The sequence below is a fragment of the Phascolarctos cinereus genome, unplaced genomic scaffold (assembly GCF_003287225.1).
Source record: "Phascolarctos cinereus isolate Bilbo 61053 unplaced genomic scaffold, phaCin_HiC Scaffold_5;HRSCAF=322, whole genome shotgun sequence".
NCBI classification, from domain to species: Eukaryota; Metazoa; Chordata; class Mammalia; order Diprotodontia; family Phascolarctidae; genus Phascolarctos; species Phascolarctos cinereus.
Window position 1 is genome coordinate 289,576,526 of NW_027555958.1, and position 22,392 is coordinate 289,598,917.

The 22,392-nt window shown below is 35.3% G+C and overlaps 1 protein-coding gene across 7 annotated transcripts in view; it reads right to left on the minus strand.

Annotated features, from left to right (window-relative positions):
* Positions 1-22,392, minus strand: part of DDX42 (DEAD-box helicase 42) — a 40,914-nt gene that overhangs the window by 15,152 nt on the left and 3,370 nt on the right. For 5 of the 7 annotated variants that reach the window (XM_020997329.2, XM_020997327.2, XM_020997328.2 and 2 more), the window contains 8 exons: positions 14,490-14,726; positions 12,573-12,723; positions 7,624-7,685; positions 5,662-5,698; positions 4,664-4,813; positions 2,838-2,942; positions 1,810-1,929; positions 139-315 (listed from right to left, as the gene is read on the minus strand). In XM_020997329.2, coding sequence (XP_020852988.1) covers positions 139-315; positions 1,810-1,929; positions 2,838-2,942; positions 4,664-4,813; positions 5,662-5,698; positions 7,624-7,685; positions 12,573-12,723; positions 14,490-14,710 — 1,023 coding nt within the window. In that variant the 5' untranslated portion in view covers positions 14,711-14,726. Of the gene's footprint in view, positions 1-138; positions 316-1,809; positions 1,930-2,837; positions 2,943-4,663; positions 4,814-5,661; positions 5,699-7,623; positions 7,686-12,572; positions 12,724-14,489; positions 14,727-20,710; positions 20,828-22,392 lie in introns of those variants that run through there. The other 2 variants (XM_020997325.2, XM_020997330.2) reach the window with 2 other exon arrangements.

Consider the following 22,392-nt stretch of genomic DNA (forward strand, 5'->3'; position numbering starts at 1 on the left):
TCCTTCTTGGGAAGAGTCTGATTTAAAAACAAAAAAGGAAGATAATGCTTCTGAGGCCATTGGTGGAAATTAACTCCTCTGGCTATTGCAGGCCATTCTATGTCTGAGGCTAGTCTTCCTCAAATGCACCTTTCTTACCTGCTGACACAGCTCCCTGGTAGGGCACACAATCACGGCGATGGGTCCATCCCCCGGATCCAATTCCTTCTGATCCATAATGTGAATCAGCATGGGCCAGATAAAGGCTGCAGTTTTCCCACTACCTGTTTTGGCAATGCCAATCATATCTCTTCCACTAAGTGCCACTGGAACACCCTGAAAAAAGTGACATCTCAATTCAAAGCTATATTTAAGAAGACCTACTAACAGATCAGTCACCACAACCTCTATGATGAACAGAAAAAGAACATTCTGGGCTATATAAATTCTAAGCCAGAACTCCTATATCATCCTTAGATTAATAAAGAGAAAGACTTCTTTTATGTCAATTTGTCACTAAAACACTTAACAGAATATAAACAGATTCATTTTGTAAGACTGAAAAAATACTTAATGTGACTCTCAAGTGACTGAAACAGCCAAACCCTTTAATCCACAAATCCCAATGACAGCATCTGCCCCAGGGTCAAAGACAAAAACAACAAGGTTTGTTGGTATGATTTTTTTTTGGAGAGGCAATTGGGGTTAAGTGACTTGCCTAGGGTCACACAGCTATTAAGTGTCAAGTGTCTGGTCTGAGACCAGATTTGAGCTCAGGTCCTCCTGACTCTAGGGCTGGTACTCTATCCACTTCACCACCTAGCTGCCCCTGACAAAAACAATGAGGACAACAGTCCTACAAACACCAACATATTTAGAATGGCACTTTTTCTAGTGACAAAAACTCATCAACACAATAGATGCCTACTGAGAAATGGATAAATAAATATTAGTAAATCAATGGGATGTAATAATATTGTACCTTAAGAAACAGTAACTATGAAGAATACAGGAAGCATAGAAAGCTTTAAATAAGCTGATGTAAAGTAAACTAAAGAGAACTAGGAAAACAATGTATATTATGACAACAATTTAAATGGAAAGAACAAAAAAACAGGAATTGAACTTTGTGTATTAGGGATGCTCAAGCTTGACTCCAAACAAGAGACGTAAGAATGCACCACCCTCCCTTCTTTATGAATGGGGAACACTGCACACTGTTGGATCTGAATGTTGGTTAATCTTGCTGAACAGTTTTTCCCCATCTTTTTTTTTTATTCTTTGTTACAAGGAATGACTCTCTGGTTATGGGGAAAAGAGGGATACGCTGCGAATGAAAATATATAGAAACAAAAGATATTTGATTTTAATAGGCAGATCATACTATTCTCATTCCTATATAAAAAGCTCTCACTGAAAGAAATAAATTGCTTTTTTGTGATGAAATAAAACAATGGTGACACCCAACACCTATGGCATCATCTAAGCAAGCCCCCAAAATTTCTACGTTGTATGTGCACTCTGCGCTGCTTCCTTCATACTAGGAGGATTTTTGTTTTAAGTTGTTCATTAGTCAGAAGGTATTATGGCTCAGTTCCTTGACTCTGGTTTCTAAAGTGTCAGACACTCAAGGCTTTATATAGGTTGGTGACGTATTTATTTGTGTATATCTATAAAAGCTACAGAACTACGCTGAAGACATGCTAATACAGTTTCAATTCTGGATCATATTGTTCTGAACTGATCTTAACATCATTGTTTATTGCTTATATTTGTTCTGAGAGGGGCATTCCCTTCAACTTACTTTCCTTTCATGTTTTAACTACTCACCTGACACTGGATGGGAGTAGGCTGCGTGTATTCTGATTTCCGAATCTGATGCATAAGTTGCTCATCAAATCCAAAGTGAGCAAAACTACTTCCCGGTCTGGGTGGAGCAGCACCAGAGACCTAAAAATTAGAAATGATAATTTTACTGACAGTTTACTGACAATTATAGTTCAACAGACTTTTATCTGTAGTTAACATGAAGTCTCGATCGTAGCCAAATCTGTCCTATCCAATATTTTGTACAAAAAACTCCTGCGTGAAAAATTTAAAGGCATTCAAAATATATACCATAATATTGTATTACATATATTCAATATATTATTTTTGCAAAGGTTTTAAGCCCCTTTCTCCTCATCAAAAGATTTCTTTAGTATCTTTTAAAAGAAATATCACTGAGATGATATAACAATTCCAAAATACCTTGAAGGACTAAGCTATTATCAATTAATACACTGTGCATTTGTTTTATCCATAAGGCAAAGAAACTATAGAAAGTAGGATAACAAAAAGGAAAGTAGGAAGAAAAATAGTTATTCAAAAGTAAAATTATAATATCTGCTTGTAATTATTAAAGTGTGTTTGCAAATAGAAGAAATTACAGTAAAACCATAAGATTTTTTTGCATCAACTGATACACCTGTCATCCTAATGTTAGGCTTATCCCTCCAACTAGACTGCAAGCTCTTCTAGAATACTGATCCAGTCTTGTCTTTCTACGACAGCCTCTAAGCCACATAGTACAAAAGTGAGCGATTCTATACTTGATTGATTCAAATTGCCAGTGCCTTGTTTGTTCAAAAAGGATAATGGAGACATCATGAACAACTTGTCCATTCTCACTCAGTTACTTATGCACTAATGCCCACAGAAATAAATCAAGATGCACGACACCTCAAGAATTAAATCAGTATTCTAAATGAGAAGAGAAAGCATGAGAAAGCAAATTTGCAGCTATTTTATATTTGGTTAGCCAAACTTTGGCCTAATTAGCCTCAATTCACGAGCATTAGACTTAATGATTCTCTTACCCGAAGATTGAGCTTATGTCGGAGATCTATCACCTGCTGTGGGGTGAGGCTGGTTATCTCTTCATGCTCATTGTAGAAATTTTTTTCAAATGGTGGATAGTCAATCTGCAGGTCCAATTATTCAAAGTTAGTTTAGAGTTCAAGAATCAAGACAATTTCATTTTTAATATAAAGCTCTGTGGTTTCTGAAAAATAATCACAATAGGATTTTGATGCTTTCATTACTTCAACGTATCTGTGATTGCATTAGTGTAGGGGATCTTTTCAATAAACTGCAAGCCATTTACCTTAGGAGACCTATATACCTTAGGAGACTGGTTTACATTCATAAACTGATATGGCCTTCTCAAAAAAAAAATTATTATTACCCAGTGACCAACCTTCCAGAAATGAATCTCCAAAATGAACCAGCCTAGGCCCCAGTTTATTGCTTTCCAGTTTAGTTAAGACTTTCCAAATAGTATATCATGTCTCTTCATAAATTTTGGTGGCTAAAAATTCATTGCCTCCTAACCCATGACATTTTTAGACAGGGATAAAATGGGAATTTGTTTTGCTTCATTGTATATTGTTACAATGGTTTTGTTTTTCTTTGTTTTTCAATAGGGGAAGAAAGAGAAAAAAGAAATATTTAATTACAAAAATTTTTTAGGGGCAGGTAAGTGGCACAGTGGATAGAGCACCAGCCCTGAAGTCAGGAGGACCTGAGTTCAAATCCGGCCTCAGACCAAACACTTGACACTTACTAGCTGTGTGACTCTGGGCAAGTCACTTAACCCCAACTGCCTTAAAAAAAATTTTTTTTAAAGAACTATCCAGAACGCGGGATATAATCATTCTGATATATATTCTGCCTGACAGGCCACACTTAAAATATTATGTTCAATTTTGAATACCGTATTTTAAAAAATACACCAATAAACTCAAAGGGGGCAACCAGAAAGGCAAGAGGAATGAAAAAACATGTCATACAACACAGGAACTAAGGATGTTTATTTAGCCTTAAGAAAAGAAGACTAAGACAGATGAATGACAGTCATGTGTAAAGAGGCACATGACTTGTTCTATTTGGCCCCAGAGGGCAAAGAGAAAGTTAACAGGCAAAAACAGAAAGAAGCAGATTGAGGCTTAACATAAAACAAACGTTCCTAACAATCAGAACTATCCCAAAATGAAATAGGCTGCCTTAGGAGATAATGGATCTCCCCCTCAATAGACATTTTCAAGCCAGATAGGATTAGTGATGATAACCTAAAGGGGATCACTAGTCAGGTCACACTGGACAAGATGGCCTCCCTTCTAGATTTTATATTGTGTGACTCTGAGAACTTAGGGTTCACACCCATGTCATAATGAAGCATTAGTGGAAGGCATTAATATAGGATGACTTTACAGATTTTACAGATGAAGATACTTAGGCTCAGAGAGGTGAATGACTTGATCACAGTTACAAATTAGAAAAGCTAGGATACAAACCATTCCTACATCTAATGTGAATGTACATTTTCTATTTCCCCAGCTTGTGTATGAAATGGTAAAATAGGCGCTTGGAGCATTGTAAGAACCATTATTTCACCTGTTCAGTAGAGACAGTAACTGTTAACTCTGTCAAACAAGCACAACTGGCTTACAAAGATTTACTCTAAAGTCATCAATAGCAAGTACTTTAAAAAAAATCTTGAGTCTGGAATTTCTGACCCAACAACAAGCATTTTTATTACACTATCAGACTACATGAAGAGAGACCCAGATCAGCCACCATTATAAGAAAAGCTCAGGAATATACCTGAAGAAAAAGCAAACCTTCAAAAGCAGCACTGTCATACCTCTGAATGATCAATGGGAGGAAGGGGATCAATGACTTTTTTGGAGGGTGCAATGGGATTTCCATCACTGTCATACTCCAGGTTATCTTCTTCCTCTTCCTGAACCATACCAGCAGTAGGGTTTTCTGCCATGTATCGAAAATAAGCTTCCTGCAGGAAAACACAAAAGTAAAATCACACCCTAACACAGGAGAGAAAAAATTTCTTGCATCAATAATCAGATGGTTGCTCACTTTACACACTTATCATGTAGGACAAGATATTCACTAGTGATGATTCTTCTAATATCAATAGTCAGAAAGTCCATAGGAAGGACAATCAAGGGAAATTAGCAAAACAGCTATGATGTTCAGTTAGTACCACAAAATAACATGGTTTTTGAAAGAAGATAATGACTCAGAAATGGAGTCCCACAGCCTGGCTTCCTAAGATGTGCTCTATACCTACTGTCCTTGAGGTTGTAGAATACACAGTGCTGTCCCACCAATACCAAGTTTGGAAGCTGTCCCAAAATAAAAATGCCACAAACCTGGAAAGGGCTACTGCTCATTTCTGTTCCCTCCACACCATCCCAAAACTGAGGAGTAAAAAACTAACACTGCACGGTCAATATATAGTTAGCAACCCATTTTGATAGACAAGAAACCTCAACAGACCCTTCAGAAAAGGCATTAGGTGAGAAGCTACGTAGATTCCACACTAACACTGTTAAATCTAACATCTTGATTTACCAAAATGGACACTAATTTTGGATTTAAATATTCAAACCATAAAAACTCATTCTTTAAAAATATTACATTAAAGTTTCCTTACTCAACATGGTGGAAAGCCATGTACTCCTTTGCTACATTTGGAAATGTAGCAAGTTAGGTGAAACTATTTTCTGCTGTCAGGAATGGCTGAGTCTTTATTTCAACGAAGTTAAGCTCTGGTTTATCCCTACTGTAGACTTTTGGGGGGGTAAAAATAAAAGATAAAAATACTGCATAGGAACTCACTTGGTCATCTTCCTCTTCAATGTCATCTCGAATACCCCTGGAAAAACAAGCGGAGAAACAAACTTCCCTGCAAATGTTCCACATACCCAGCTCCAAACTTATAGCAGATTTAGTGTTGAGTTCCATTCAGTATTGGAAGAATAGACACTAACAGTAACAAGCAACAATTAAAATACTGTAAACTATTATGTGCATATTCATTGAGAAAGTATGCGCTTCTTTCTAATTGGATGGCTTGGAATTCCTGGAAGCATATATTACTGACAAGCTTTTAAGGAGAACAGAAACTTTCTGGAGACACATGAGAAAGCACCTCGCCTTATCAACCCCATGCAACACAGCCCAGCACTGTCATCAGGATTTCCCATGCAGTTATAACAAGAATTTATATAAATAAAAGCCTATATAAAAAAAATACCCAAGGGCATCAAGCTTTTACATATCCTTGCATATTCTGATGACAATACAACTTTCTTAATACCCCAGATTTCTGGCTCTTAAAATGAAAGAACCTGGTAAAGCTAAATAGCCACTAGAGTCAAGCTGAGTGAAGGCCTTCAGCCAAAACCAGTCACTATAGGGAACACAGAAACTTAAAACAGTATTAGTTCCCTTACTATTTCAGTGCTTGACACCACTAAGAAGCAATTCATATTATGCTAAGGAGCATTCTACTCTGGTGATAAATATTAATGATCTCAGTCCAACACTCAGGAGTTACAAACAGTATGACTATTCAGCTCCCCACCTTACTCTCTAGGCAGACTTCCTGCCTGCCTTTATCACTGACAAATTCCTATATTAACAAGGAGCAACACCAAACATCGTAGAGCAGCCAGGAGAAGGCTAAACCTCCATATGGCTTTGACAAAGGCCTGATGCACTGAGAACTAAACTAGTCAAAAAAATCAAAAATACTACAAGTGGATATCAGTTGTGCCTACTGCCCAAAATCTCTGCAAGACTGTGTATGTATGGGGCTTTCCCTCCTCACCCTCTTCCCCATCACTTTTGGAGGTGGAAGTATAGAATGAAGCATGGGAAGAATCTCCTTTCCCAGAAAAGAAAGCATTTAAAGTTGTAAAACTGCTAAGACATATCACTGTCAAAATAAAATTGCCATTTGTTCTGAAGAATATATAGCATTTTGTGAATGTAACCATTTACCAGTTACTCTGCAAGTAAGGGTAGGCATTAGCCTCAATTTACTGACATGGTGCTGACATACAGGAATGATTGTTTTTTTAAAGAATCTGGACTGAAACAAAAGAGCTCTGAGTCCAAATCCGGGACGTGATTTTTTTCTAGCATTCTATTGTTACTGAGTCATTTTAGTTATGTCTGACTCTCCATGAACCCTGTTTAGGGTTTTCTTGGCAAAAATACTATAGTGGTTTGCCATTCCTTTCTTCAGCTCATTTTGCACATGAGAACTGAGGGAAACAGGGTTAAGTGACTTGCCCAAGGTTTGAACTCGGGTCCTCCTGACTGTAGGGCCAGTCATCTATCCACTGAGCCATCTAGCCCTTTCTAGCATTAACTGTGGAAAGACTACTGTTTCTTACCTGATGTTTTCATTTTGCCACTGAGTATTTTTAGCCCCTGAAAGTTGAAAAGCTCTCCAGATGCTCGAGCTCTGGACACAAGATTATAGATTTAGAGCAGGAAAGGATGTTAAAGGTCAGTTAGTCCAATCTTCTCATTTTACAGATGAGGAAACTATCAAGATTGTGACAGAGGCAGGGTTTGAATTTTGAAATCTTCTGACTTCAAAGCTCATGTTCTTTCCACTATACCATGATGCCTCTCCTCTACTGCATAAAGACAGACTTTTCAGGATGCTAAACCAAGCCAAAACCTTTTTGTTGATGTTGTTATTAATTCTATGAGCTTGGAAAAGAGCTTCGTAATATTGCAGTATTTATTCCACGTAAATTTTGTGAAATGAGGAAAGCAACTTACTTCACGTTTTTTCTTTCCTTGTCTTTTTCCTCAAGTCTCTTCATGTCCCGAGCTGCTTGATCCTAATGGAACAACAACAAAAACTACAGCATATAAAACACAGCAACGAGGGACCTTATAAGCAGAGAATGTAAGAGTTGGAAGGGCCTTCAGCCCATCTAACTCAATCATTTCATTTTACAGAGGTCAAAGCAGATCCAGAATAGATACAAAATTTTCTTTTAAGAAAAAAAAAAAAGGTGAGATTATTGCCAGTAGAAAAATTACCCCATGGCCTGTTACAAACTGTCAACCAAACTAACTTTTGAAAATGAGAGTTTTTTTCTTAAAAATTTGTTTCGATTTTACTACATGAAACCCAGGGAAAGAACAAGCAGTTCAGCTCTTCTCCCGTTACAGTTAAAATACTTACAAAAGCTAATTAAGAGTAAAGCTTCAGTTTAGAAGACACTGTACTTTGAAAATAATTCTCTTAAGGGACTATCTAATCTTCCTGACCCAAAATTCTATAAGGATCCACTGCATACTGAGAAGATTTGATCAGTATGACCCTTTCTTAATGCTAAACCAAAAAGATTTAAGCAAAACAATAACAAAACAAAAAAAACAGCTACTGGATCACTGAATCGAAAAGCTCAAGTTTTTGAGAACATATAATCCCCAACTTATGAACACCTGACTTCTTATACATGAAAGGCTGACCCAAAAAGTGGAGACCTTCTTGACATGGCAAGTTCACTTCCCATTCCCCTGTGGATGTGTGGGATAGGGCTTTTGAAGTAACAGAAAAACTTGTTCTCTACTTGGCTTTTCCACTCCTCTCTCCCTCTTTCTCCCTCCCTCTCCCTCTCCTTCTTCCTCTCTCTCATTTTACGTTTTTCTCTAACATCGCTTCCAATCCCTGGAAGGAAAGGAAAACATCATCCCACTGCTACTGCAGGACCCCTGACACCAACCTTCTTTCTGTGCACCACATTCTATCCTGTCTTTTGCCTTGTTCAGCAAAGGATAATAGTTACGATAATTTTTCAAGACATATACTAACCTGTTTACTGCTTTTCTTTTTTTGTCTAATATTCAATTTTTAAAAAAATTCTCATGAGGAATGTTTGTCTTTAAATCATTGATATATCAAGTTATCTAACAGATGAATTATAAAATGAGTATACTGAGGTCAGTTTTCCCAAATTTACATTGGCTTCTTCAGTTCTGCTTTCAAAAGCTACTGCCAAAAGCCCACCGAATCTCAAACCAAGCTCCTTCAAGGTGAAAAGGTAAATAGTTTCAGGTGGAGATAATTTATGCTAAGTGCTTTTACATAAGGGATATATAATAGCAACTGTTCAGATACATCAACCACAACATTTTTTTTCTTTTGGGAAATGACAGGGTAGAACTGATAAAAGGCTTATTTATTAAAAGAAACAATCCAAATAGAAAGATAATAAAATATATCAGATCCACCATGCACTTAGCACAGTGTCTGGCACATAGCAGGTGCTTAATAAATGTTCACTGATGGATTCACTTTCCCCTTCTCCACTGCTCAGCAACTGTCAGAGACAAAAGAAATGAACAAAGTAGGAGATGGAAAGAGGAGGATACATCACAAGCTCAAATATACATCCTGCTCTATCTTCCTGCAACAGAAACAAACTTAGTAATGATGGAGGGAAGTGTGGGATGGATGAGCGTGGGAAGGGTGTCTGACATGGCAATTTTCTTACTTAAAATACCTAGGAATCAATCTACCAAAACAAAGTCAAACATTATGTGAACACAATTACAAAACACTTTTAAAAGAAATGATTTAAATTATTTGCAGAGATATTCAATGCTTATTATTGGGCCACATCAATATAATGAAAGGCTGACAGTACCTGAATTAGAGATTTAGTGCTAAACCAATTAACAGAGCCAGACAAAATTATAACAAAATTCATTTAGAGGAGAACAAGTCTAGAATTTCAATGGAAAAAATGGCAGGGAAGAGCATTTTTAGATCTCAAATTGTATTACAAAGCAATAATCATTAAAACTATTTGCTACTTGTTAAAAAATATATCAGTGGAAGACACTGGATAAGAAGGATAAAAAACTGAACAGTCTATCAACAAGCACATGTTAAGAACTGACTAGGTGCCAGGCACTGTGCTAAGAGCTAGAAACAGAAGCCAAGAACATGTTCTCTGCTATCAAGAAGCTCACATTTTAATGGAGGAGACAACAGCACACAAACAACTATATAAAAACAAGATACATGCAGAGTAGATGGAAGGTAATCTCAAAGAGAAGATACAAGCAACTGAGTATCGAGAAAAGGAAGAGCCTGAAAAGATCCCCTGTGGAAGGCAAGATGTGAGCTGAGTTCTGAAGGAAACTAGGGAAGCTAGGAGGTGAAGATGGGGAGGGAAAGAATGAATTCCAGGTATGGGGGATATCCAATGAAAAGGCATGGAGAATCAGGAGATAAGAGTGTCATGTGAGAAGAACACTAAGAAGGCCAGTTGCTGGACCATAAAGTAAAGTAAAAGAATAAAGTACAAGAAGACTGGAAAGATATGAAGAAACAAGGCTATCCAATAAACTAGGTTACACATACTACTTGGGGAAAACCTCCCTATGTGTGATAAGAAATGATTAAAAAATTGGAAATGTTTGGCAAAAAAGAAAAAAGTTTCAACCAGCATATCAGACTATGCATCACAATTAATTCCAAACAAATATTCAATTTAAATACAAAAGGTCACACCATTTAAAAAAAATGGAGGAAAATAGAAGAAGGCATCTTTCACAACTATGCCTATTGGGAGAACTCTTGAACAAAAAAGGCATAGAGGTATATCTTTTACAAAAGATAAAACAGACAATTTTGATTACATTGACCAAAAAACTAATGCAGCTAGAATACGTGATAGTATCCTTGGAAAAATGAAAATATCCATATCTAATATCTCTAATAAGGTTCTTAAATCCTTTTATTGGAAAACACAAACATATGGCTAAGAGCCATTCCTTAATCAATAAGTAGTCAAAGAATATGAATACGTAGTTCTCATAAGAATTGAAAACTATAAATATGCTCCATATAAATGCTCCAACTCACTAATGTGAAAAAATGCAAAACAAAATGAACTTCTCTTATATTCAGAAGCCTGTTCCAGATGACAAAAGATGTAAACAGTCAATGTTGGAGGGGCTTTATTGGTTTAACTATGAATTGGTCTATCCATTTTGGAATTATGCTAAAAAGTTTATACCCTTTAACCTAATGATCTTTGGTTTGCTTATTAGCATATACCCAAGTATGTCAGAGCCAGAAGGAAAGGCTCCATACAAACCAAAGTATTCATAGCAGCACTTTTTTATGGTAGCAAAGAACTGAAAACAAAGCAAATGCCCATCCACCGGGGAATGACTAAATGTCTATCTATTACCATAAGAAATAACGAATATGAAGAACTTAGAGAAATATGGCAAGATTCACATGAACTGATACAGTTAAAAAAGAAGAACTAAGGGAACAATATAAATAACAATAACAAAGTGAACGGAAAGAATAAAGTGAACTGAATGTTGTGTAATTACAATTACCAAGCTTTGACCTGGAGATACATTACAAAAATGTACCTCCTTCACTTTTGTGGAGGTGGGGGATCAGAGGTGTGTAATATTGCATTTATTCAGATGCAGTGAATAAGTTGGGTTGGTTTTGCAGAAATGCTTTTTTTCTTTCCTTTTATATCTTTGTTACAAGATAGGGGTCACTGGATACAGGGAAGAAAGGAATTTGACATGCAGAAATGAACATCAAGTAGAAAATATAAAGTATCTAAAAAAATTTTTTTTTAAAGAAGTAATGTGGGTCTCAACTTGGGTAAGTAGCAATGGGAAAGAAAAAGAAGAAATGGGTGGGAGAGATACTGATGAAGAATTAACAGGAAATGGTGACTGATAGAAGGAAAGAAAAGGGAAAAATAAAAAATGACTCCAAGTCTAGATGACATGAGTAATGTACCATTACCAAAAATGAGGACGTGAAAAGGAACTGGCTTGATATTGGGGGGGAGAGATGCAAGAAACAACATAAAAAGTTTAATTTTAGATATGCTAAATTGAGCTAGCATTCAAATGAGAACATATAATGAGTAGTTAGAAATTTTGTATGCAATGCAAGAGCAAAGTAAAAGCCTAGAAGAATACATTTACATTATCTTCTTAAATTTGGGTAGTACCTTAGAAATCACCTAGTTAAACTATAAATTTATAAGATGAAGACATCAAAGCCCAAGAAAGATTAAGTGACTGATGTAAGACCACATATCTTGTTGGTTGCAAATTAATAAACAGAATTTAAGTATACCAACTCCTACTCTTCAGCTTTTTCAACTACACAACACAGAGCACTAAGGAATGATAGCTAAAGCCATTTCAAGTGGGCATGATCACCATGGGAAAAAATATAAAGAAAGATATCATAGTCAAAGGCATGTCCTTAAGGATTATCCATCCTTAAAAGAGGACAGAATGAGGATGAGAAACCTGTAAAGACAGAAAAGACTGGCCAGAAAATAGAGAAGAGAAGTAAAACAGAATGTCATGAAAGATGAGAGTTTGAAGAGAAAAGGATTAAAAAAAATACTCGATTAAATTTCAAGTATCTTCCAAACAGTATACTTTTTAAAATTTGTATATTTTCCCTAAGAATTTTTGGATGAAATGAAATTTATTTCTATCTTATAGTTAACTATTCAAGTTACTTTATTGAGGAGGTTCCAGTTCCTTTGTCATACATTAGCCCTGAAAAATATACCCAAGAATCTATAAAGTACTCAAGAATCTATTAAGGTCTTCGAGGAAGGTGCTCCAATTCACTGGCCAGTAACTACAATTATTGTTTTGTTTCCAATAACAGCATATTCTAATGACAGCTATTTAAAGAGCCTTGCCTCTACTTCAGCCATGAATGCTTCCAAGGGATCATCATCACTGTCAGAGTCTGCTGACTTGGAATGGAACTGCTGGCGTGTAGGCGAATTTTCAGCAGGAATGTAAGGCAAATCGACATTGCTAGAGTCTTCTTCCTCATCTTCAAAATAACTTAAAATTAAAAACAATTAGTAAAACAACAATAGGCAGATAACTGTTTTTAAAAATTCTTTACCTATCCCCCATCCCAGCTATCTAAAGTCAGATACCATTACAATAAACACATACTCTTTTACAGTGGAATTTTGTTTTACTGAATTTTGAAAATAAATGTTTCATCCTGTTAGATTTAGAAATGTGTAATTCAGTAGTTTTCATTGTAATGTTCCCTAACAAGCATTTCCAAGGCCTACCTGAAGATCTATATATTTAAAGCAATATTCAAAATGCAAAATTCCTGTATTTTCATTATCTTCTGAGTTCACTGCAACCAGATTCGACTTATACATGTATACTTCAGTAAATAGCAGACTGATCCCCACATCTGAAGCTACCTGCTCAAATCATGTGTTTTTCAATTAAGTAAAAATCCCTAATTTATATAGTGCTTTACAATTTCCAAACCACTTTAAAATGAGTTTTCCTTCTAAAGACCACAAAACTAATGTTCAGACCTGCTAAAGCTACAGATACCAATCTTAAGCATGGTACATGTAGCACTCCATTCTTATACAGAAACCAAATATTAAACAAATAGTAAGCTGTATAAGAGATAGAACTTTTGGGTAAAACCTTAAAACTCGGTCAATTTTTTGTAAACATTAATAAATTCAGGGTGGGGGGGAGTATTTCTGATAAGAGAGGATATTTACCCCCATACATATCCTTAGAGGAAATCTGCTGAAAATTTCCAGTAACAGAAAGTCCAATCCATTATCATCCATCACACTATTTAAATATGCTTTAGGTATAAGAATCTTTTCTCCCCAACAAATATTACCGCAAAAAGATTTCTATAAACCTTTGACAACATTGTTTTAGAACTTGAGAACCAAATTTAAGTGGCTTCAGAGTATATATCTCTTTAAAAAATGCATTCTGTAACAAAAATATCCACATAATTTTATGATATGTTGTCAGGCTACTTTTGCCAACATAATTCACTTTTCTAAATATTCTTAATCATTATTTCCTGTCTATATGATACAATATATTATAATACAGAAAACCGTAAAGGATGATTGCCAATCTTTTTGGAATTACAACAACCTATCATTAATTTTGTAATAGATGTTATCTTTCTAACAATGTTGAGGTACACTTTGTTTTTATTAAAGTGAATTAAAATGTATTTTGACAGAATTTTTTTGAGAATAATACCTTTTAATATAACTAGTATTACAATATCAAAATTGGGAATCACTGTTACATGAGAATGCTTCATTTCTCTAGCATAAAATAATATGCATTATGATCTATGGGAAATAGAATTCTAGGCACAACAAATATCATTAGTCATACATAACACTGGACACTTATGGGTAAGGATTTTCTCTTCACCTCTCAAATTATGAGTTTGGTTTCTAAAAAATAGATGAGTTGGTGTGGAGGCAAATTATATTAGTTTGTACCAGTACTGGCAATGGTCTGTGTTTGTAATATAATTTATATGCTATCAATATATGTCATGCTAGTAAAGAAAGAAAAACAACTAATAATAAATAATCAACTCTTACAGTTCTCAGAATTTATAACTCCCTGCGAAAGAAGGAAAAAAAGGCCTAAAATTTATCTTTTCAGCAAGGCAACATAATTCCCTTTAGTAAACAAAAAGTCACAAAAAGTCTCTCTGCTTCTATTTCTACTGATAAAGCTAAAAAAAATGTAGAGTACATATAATTTATACAAGATTACTTACTACAAAGCAAGAAACTTACGCATTTTCTTCATCAAAATTTGCTCTTTTAGATCCAATCTTATAGAAAGAAGGGAGCTGTGGTGGAGCTGACTTCCCAAACCCTGCTGAAGAGCTGGTTGCCCCAAAGGCACTATGGGACTGTTGTGGGAGCTTCGGTTCTTCCTTTTTTCCAGCAGCAATGGCAAATCCGCCAAATCCAAATCCCCTCTTGGTACCAGGACCACCTTTGTTCCAATTCATGGTGTAGATGATGTATCTGTCAGGATCATCACATATTGTTACTTACAGCGATTTACAAATTCACTTCCCTACCTTTATCTGCCTTTATTAGGTAACGCCCACTTTTCAATTCTTGAAAATGTCATAGCCCTTAATAACTATAAACATCTTCAGATTTATGTTATGCCAGCCTCTACCATACCATTTTCCTACAAATAAAGTAGGACACTCTCACATATTTCAATGGAATTTGAATTTGAGCAACTGTATGGCATGTTACCCCAAAGAGGGTGAGAGGGTACAAAGTGTTGTTTATAGTTTACAATCTTTAAATAAAACAAGTATTTTGGTTGATTTACTTTGGAATTTGTGTGTATAGTTTTTTTCTCCTTTTGCCTTCTTAAAAAAAAAAACAAAACTAGGGTCAACTAGGTGGATAAAGCACCGGCTCTGCAGTCAGGAGGATCTGAGTTCAAATACAGCCTCAGACACATAATACTTCCTAGCTGTGTGAGTCTGGGCAACTCACTTAACCCCAACTGCCTCACTTAAAATCCTTTAACATTTTCCTCTTATGAAACATAACTTTTAAAATGCAATTATTAACATAAATGCAAGTTACATGTTCTTATTTTGTGGGGTTTTTTTAAGTGAACCCTTTCTTTTGTTTCCTGCCTTTTGTGGATATTAACTCTAATTCAAAACTCTTTTCTTATCTGGGAAACTGGAAGCAGCTTGTAGACTAGCTCAGGTAGTAGAAGCCAAAAGGCTTTTCTCTTCAATTCAAATGCCTCTCTGTCCCAAGGTAATATTTCCTATTACTCCTCTATCTAACTTCTTAAGATGTTATCTATCCTTCCTAACTTCTCTACTTTTACAATGATATTGTATATAATTGTTATTTACATACAAATTTGCACCCCACAAAAGCTACAGAATACTTATTTTATTTTTTCCAATTATATGTAAAGATAGTTTTCAACATTCACTTTTATAAGATTTTGAGTTCCAAATTTTTTTCTTCCTCCCTGCCTTCCCTCCCTACAACAGCATGCAATCTGATATAGGCTATACATGTACAATCATATTAAACATATTTCCACATTAGTCATGCTGTGAAAGAAGAATCAGAACAAAAGGGAAAACTATAAGAAATTAAAAAAAACAAAAAAAATTGAGAAAATAGTATGCCTCCATCTACATTCAGACTCTATAGTTCTTTCTCTGGATGTAGATAGCATTTTCCATCATGAGTCTTTTGGAATTGCTTAGATCATAGTATTGCTGAGAAGAGCTAAGTCTATCAAAGTTGGTCATCGCACAATGTTGCTATTAATGTGTTCAATGTTCTCTTGGCTCTGCTCATCTTGTGTTATTTTAAACAAGGGTGAGAAACAATACTTACTACAAACTTAAAGTCAATGGTGAGCAAGCTACCATCTCCAAATCTGCTAACTTTCAAATCTAGCACTTAAAACTCCAATTTTTAAAAATTTATTTTACCCACAATATATATTAGCCATTTTTCCTGCTGACTAGAGGCATCTACATTACTATTGCTGCCACATGCTCCTCCCCTTTCCACCTCTTTCTCTGGAAAAAGTAATGAAATTAATACAACTATTAACTGTTTTGGGGCTCTACTCACTATCCCTAAGACTTCTAAAACTAAAATATCCTTCCATGGCCATCACTCCCCTCCACGTGTAGTCTCTTCCTTTTAGAATACAAGATTCTTAAGAGCAATTTTTGTATCTTCAGCCCTTAGTGCCTAGAACATGGTAAAGGACTTACAAAGTGCTTTTCATTAATACTTTCAACTAAAGGAAGATATTAAGGGTAAATAAATATTTGAATGGCTACAATGTGCTACACATTAAACTAGGTACTATGAGTAATAGCATCCAAACTTTTTGGACTGCACAACTTTATCAGCCAAAAAATTGTAAGGATGTATCAGATATATTATGCACATTATAAAATACTTACAAGGGGCATCTACGTGGCACAGTGGATAGAGCATCTACCTTGGAATCAGGAGGACCCAAGTTTAAATCTAGCCTCAGATACCTGACACTTACTAGCTGTGTGACCCAGGGCAAGTCACTTAACCCCAAATGCCTTGAATAAATAAATAAAATACTTATAAAAATGAAATTTAAAAGGATGAGATAAAGTTGAAATAAATGTTTAAATACTTTATTAATGACATAAAACTCCCCCCCCACCAAAACTGTACTATTTTAAATAAGACCAATGTAATTTAATGTTTTATTATTTTAGAAAATCTTAATTTAACAATTCATTGATAGTCATTTGAAAAGTCAGGCTCTTAAGCTCCATTTGGCCTGAATGGCTGTCAGAGCTGAAAAAGATACTTCATAAGCATACGCAGATTGAAATAGAAGTTTACAAATTGATACTCATTTTTTTTCAATCCCATCCAAAAATTATGCAAAGATTTTTGTTGAAATTCTGATACTAAGTTCCCAAATTCTCTAATGTCAATTAATTGCTCTTCCAAGTAGGTGGCAGGGTAGAAAGAACCCTGGACCAGGAGTCAGGAAGACTTGAATTCAAATTTGCTCTCAGGCACTTAGTAGCTATTAACTTCTGAATGCCTCAGTTTCCTCACCTGTAAAATGGAGATAATAATAGCACCAACCTCTCAGGTTGTGAGGAAAAAAATGAGATATTGGTAAAGCTTTGTAAACCTTAAAACACTTACTGATGCAAGCTATTATTATTACTGTAGTAGAAGTGAGTTAACATTCTTGCTTTACCCAAGTATTTATTATCAGAAAGACTACTACTTGTCAGTTACATATAATGTCATCTCTTGGTTTTAGATAGATATTTATATTAAAGAAAGGTATATTTATTTCCATGTTTTCAAAAAAATTTCCTGGGTTTTGTTTGTTTTGTGCCCAGAGTCACACAGCTAGTAAGTATCTAATGCTTATTTGAATCAGGTCCTCCTGACTCCAGGGTGGGTGCTCTATCCTCTGCATCCAACTAGCTACCCCAATTTTCATATTTTCTTAAAAACAAAAATGGGGTGTTGTATTATGTCAAAAGCCTTTTCTGCATCTACATTTATAATCACATGACATCTGTTGCCTTGTTATCAATATGGCACATTACATGATAGTTTTGTTAATACTGGCATAAAAATTAAGTCTAAATCTAACTCTTGGTCATAGTTATCTTTGTGATGTGTTGCTGTAACTTTTTTGTCAAATTTTATTTTAAAATTTTACATCAATGTTATTAAGTATAATGGTCTAAAATTTTCTTTCATCTGTTTTTACTCTCCCTTGTTTACGTTGTCAAGACAATATCTGTATCATAGAAGGAATTTGGAAGGACCCCTTCTTTTCCTATTTTTCTTCAGTTTCTGTGATGTTAGCATTGTTCTTTGAATTTTTTATAAAATTGGTTTGTACATTTTATAAAATTAGCTTGTGGATTTTTTTCCCTTTAGAAGTTCATTTATGGCTTATCCAATCTTCCCCACCCTCCCAAGATTGGGTTGTGGAAATTCACTATTTTTTTGTTCTGTTCTTCAGTATGTTTCGGTTTTCCTCTTTTTTAAAGTTAAATTAGCTAATGATCTATTTTATTGTTTTTTTAAGCAACTCCTATTTTTGTTATTTTAGTATTTTATTAATTATATTTTATTATTAATTCAATGGTTTGTTTAGTTTTGATTTTATTACTCTCTCTGACTTTCAAGATTTCTATTTCGTTGTTCAGGAGATTTTTTTTTTTAAAAAGGGCTATAAAACTGTGCATACCCTTTGACCCAGCAATACCACTTCTAGGTCTACTCTTTTTGTGGTGGCCAGGAATTGGAAATTGAGAGAATGCCCATCAACTGGGGAATGGCTGAACAAACTGTGCTATGTGAATATGATGGAATACTATTGTTCCATAAGAAATGATAAGCAGGCAGACTTCAGAAAAACCTGGAAAGATTTACATGAACTGATGCTGAACGCTGTACACACTAACAGCAACACGGTTCGATGACTAACTCTGATAGACTTAGCTCTTCTCAGCAATACAAAGGATCTAAAACAATTCCAAAAGACTCATGATGGAAAATGCTATCCACGAATGCAGATGGAAGCATACTATTTGTTCTCTTTTGTTGTTGTTTCTCCCATTGGTTCTAATTAATCTTTAAAATATGACTAATGTGAAAATATATTTAATATGAATGTACATTTAGAATTCAAAATCTTATGGAGGGGCAGCTAGGTGGCGCAGTGGATAGAGCACTAGCCCTGGAGTCAGGAAGACCTAAGTTCAAATCCAGCCTCACACACTTGACATTTACTAGCTGTGTGACCCTGGGCAAGTCACTTAACCCCACTGCCTAGCCAGAAAAAAAAAATCTTATGGAAGTGAATGATGAAAACTAAAAATAATTAAATATTTTAAAAAATAAATAAACCTCACTTGATCAAAAAAATTGATGGTTTTGTAGTTTTTTGTAGTTGCATGTTTCTTTCATTGATCAAAGTGTTTTCAGATATCAATTTTTCCCTAGAGAATGCTTTGGTTGCATCCCCCCAAGTCGGTATGCTATCTCATTGTTGTCTCAGTGCTATTTTCTTTACTGAAATTATCTCTATTTTCTTAAGCACAGAGACTTTTTTATTCTTTTTTTTTTCCAGTTCCAAATTCTCTTTTTTACCTCTTCCCAACCTGATGAGAAGTCAAGAAAAATAAAACCCACAACAAATACATAAAGTCATGCAAAACAAATTTCCACAATAGCTAAGGTCCCCCCACCACACACACACACAAAAAAGAAAGAGAAAAAAATATACTTCAATCTCCACTTTCAGGTCATCATTTCTCTATCTGGAGAGGGATAGCATGTCTCATCATGAGTACTTTGGAATTGCAATGGGTCATTGTATTGATCAGAAGTTAAGTCTTTCATATTTGATGATCTTTTTCTACAACATTACTGTTACTGTGCAGATGAGTCCCCTAGTTCTGCTCACTTCACTTCACATCAGTTCATAAAGGTCTTTCAACATTTTTCTAAAATCAGCCACTTCATCATTTCTTACAAGATGAAAAGGATTAGAGGAAACCCACTAACAGGGCTCATCACATCAGTAACAATTACCCAAGACCAGGTAGGTGGCTCAGTGGAAAAAGCACTGGACCTAGAATCAGTTATACTTTCATTCAAATCCAGACTGAGATATCTACTATATGAAAGTTAGACATATGGGAAAGTCACTTAAAATGGGAATAATGATAGCACCTATCTCCTAGAGTTGTTATAAGGATTAATTAAGATCGTATTTGTTAAAGGGCTCTGTGAATCTTAAAATGCTAGCTATCATCATCATCCATCTGTCAGTGGACTGAGTACCAATAACAAAATCATAGATTTGAAATACTGAAACAATATTTATCCAAGTCAAATACATATAGAATAATGACTGTATACTAGCTTGTAAATTTTATCAACAGGGTCAGCTATATTTACCAATGTTACCCCTAATCTCCTAGTCTTTCAGCTAGGGTCCAATTTATTCAGAATCCAAAACACTAACCATTAAAATATCTCTACCCTCCCTTTCACCAACTTTCACTAACGAAGGCTAAAATGGCGAGTTGCTCACCTCTAAACTGGAGAGCAAGAACATCCCATCCTCACATTAGTATCGTTAGCTATCCCATTCTTTCTGCCTAAATTTCACCTCAACTACCACTTCTATTTTATCTTCCTATTCATGTCTATCACATTTTTGAAGATGTCAGACCTCAGCTCCTCCAGTAAGCCTCCCATGACTGATCCTATTATATACATACATAAAGCATTTACTGACTACCTCTTTTAAAATTAATCAATTGATTTATTTTTTAGTTTTCAACATTCACTTCCGAAAGATATTGAGTTCCAAATTTTCTCCCCATCGCTCCCTTCTCCCCACCCTAACGGCGTATTTTTGAATATCCCTTCCCCCAATCTGTTCTCCCTTCTAGCCCTACCTTCTTGATAAGACAGCAACATAAAAGGAAATGTCATGGTTCTTTATTGACATCTAGTAAATGTCCTCAATTGCTTCACACATTTGACAGTATTTGCCTGGGAAGTTAGTTCACCAACTGCACAAAAAACATCAGTCATTAATTCAGTCATGCCCTGTTTCTTGTTTTGTTCCTACCAAATAAGAGTTATTTACCCAGATTGATCACCAAGACTTGTTTGCTTTAAAATACTCTCAGAAACTTTTGTAATCAATCACAACCCAAACAGGAACTGGGATGAAAACAACTCAGAATTACAGAATTCTGGAGCTAGAGAGGTCTTTTAAGATCGTCTCCTCCAACCCCTTCATACTACAGATAAGAAAACTGAGACTAAAAGTGAATGTTACACAGAGGTGGTGGCAAAGCTAGGAAAAGACTTCCAGAAGGCAACAGATGGCCATCAGGAGAATGCAAAGCTCCCAGAGAGCAGGGACTGCCAAGGTTTTTTTATTTTTGTGTCCCCAGCATCTAAGCACAGTGCCTAGTATACAGTAAGCACTTAATAAATGCTTGCATTACAGACCAGTGCAGAAAGAGGCAGTATATATTTACTTTGGACTCATTTTCTGCTTGCTTTAGGAATCCCAAAAAGCACACCACTGCTTCATTTATCAGTGTTATGGTAAGCACTGATGAAAAATTGCATGCTATGTATCAGATTGTGTGCTGTATTGGGGAGGGGAGAGAGGGAGAAAAAAAATTTGGAACTCAAAATCTTGTAAAAGTGAATGTTGAAAACTATCTTTATTAGAAAAAATAAAATACTATGAAATGGAGGGAAAAAAAGAAAAATTGCAGGCTAGAGAAAATATTAGTGTGATGGCCTTTTTTTAAAAATGACCTGTAAAGTTGCTATTTAAAAGCTGGAGATAGCAAAAAAAAAAACTAGCCTATAGTTTAACCTGGCCCCATTTTCCTCTATATCCCTCAACAGGAAGGGCTAAAGAGCCAAGAAAGTCAGCAGGTATTAAAGGAGGGTGAGGCGTATAGAATATAATCGCCAAAATGAATAAACCCATGCCTATGAGAAGTGAATGTAATATCAAGGCCAAGAAAATATAATGCAATACAAATATTGCCATTCATTTTGAAATTTCTAGACCATACCAGTAGCAAATTATGAGTGGGTTGGACAGCATTTCCTTGAAGAGACCTAAACAGAGCAGCAGTTTAGAAGTCTTTTTGTTTTCAAATTTTAATTCTGGCACTTGCTGTCAATGTGGCATTGGACAAGTTAACTGCTGCTTTATACCTCCTTAATCTACAAAACGAGAATCTCCTTCACCCCATCCTCCCTGCCCCCCAAAAGCTAAAGATAAAAAGTAGTTTAAAGCTAATAAGACTTTTACAAGCTAGTTTATTTAACAGCATCCATTAGCTAATATTCCCTTGCAGGCTATTGACGGGTTAATCAAATTATTACTCTGCTTATCCATTTCCTGCTTCCAGACCTGAAGGTCATCCCCATACCCATGGATCACCTATCACGCTATTCTTCAAAATCTCATTAAAATTTACTTGAAGCTTGGCTGGATAAAACTAAGCTTAATTCAAAATGCACCAATAATCCTTTTCCCTAATACTATGAGTTACTCCACTATGTTTTAAAATTTGTTTTTATTCTGAATTTAATGAACACT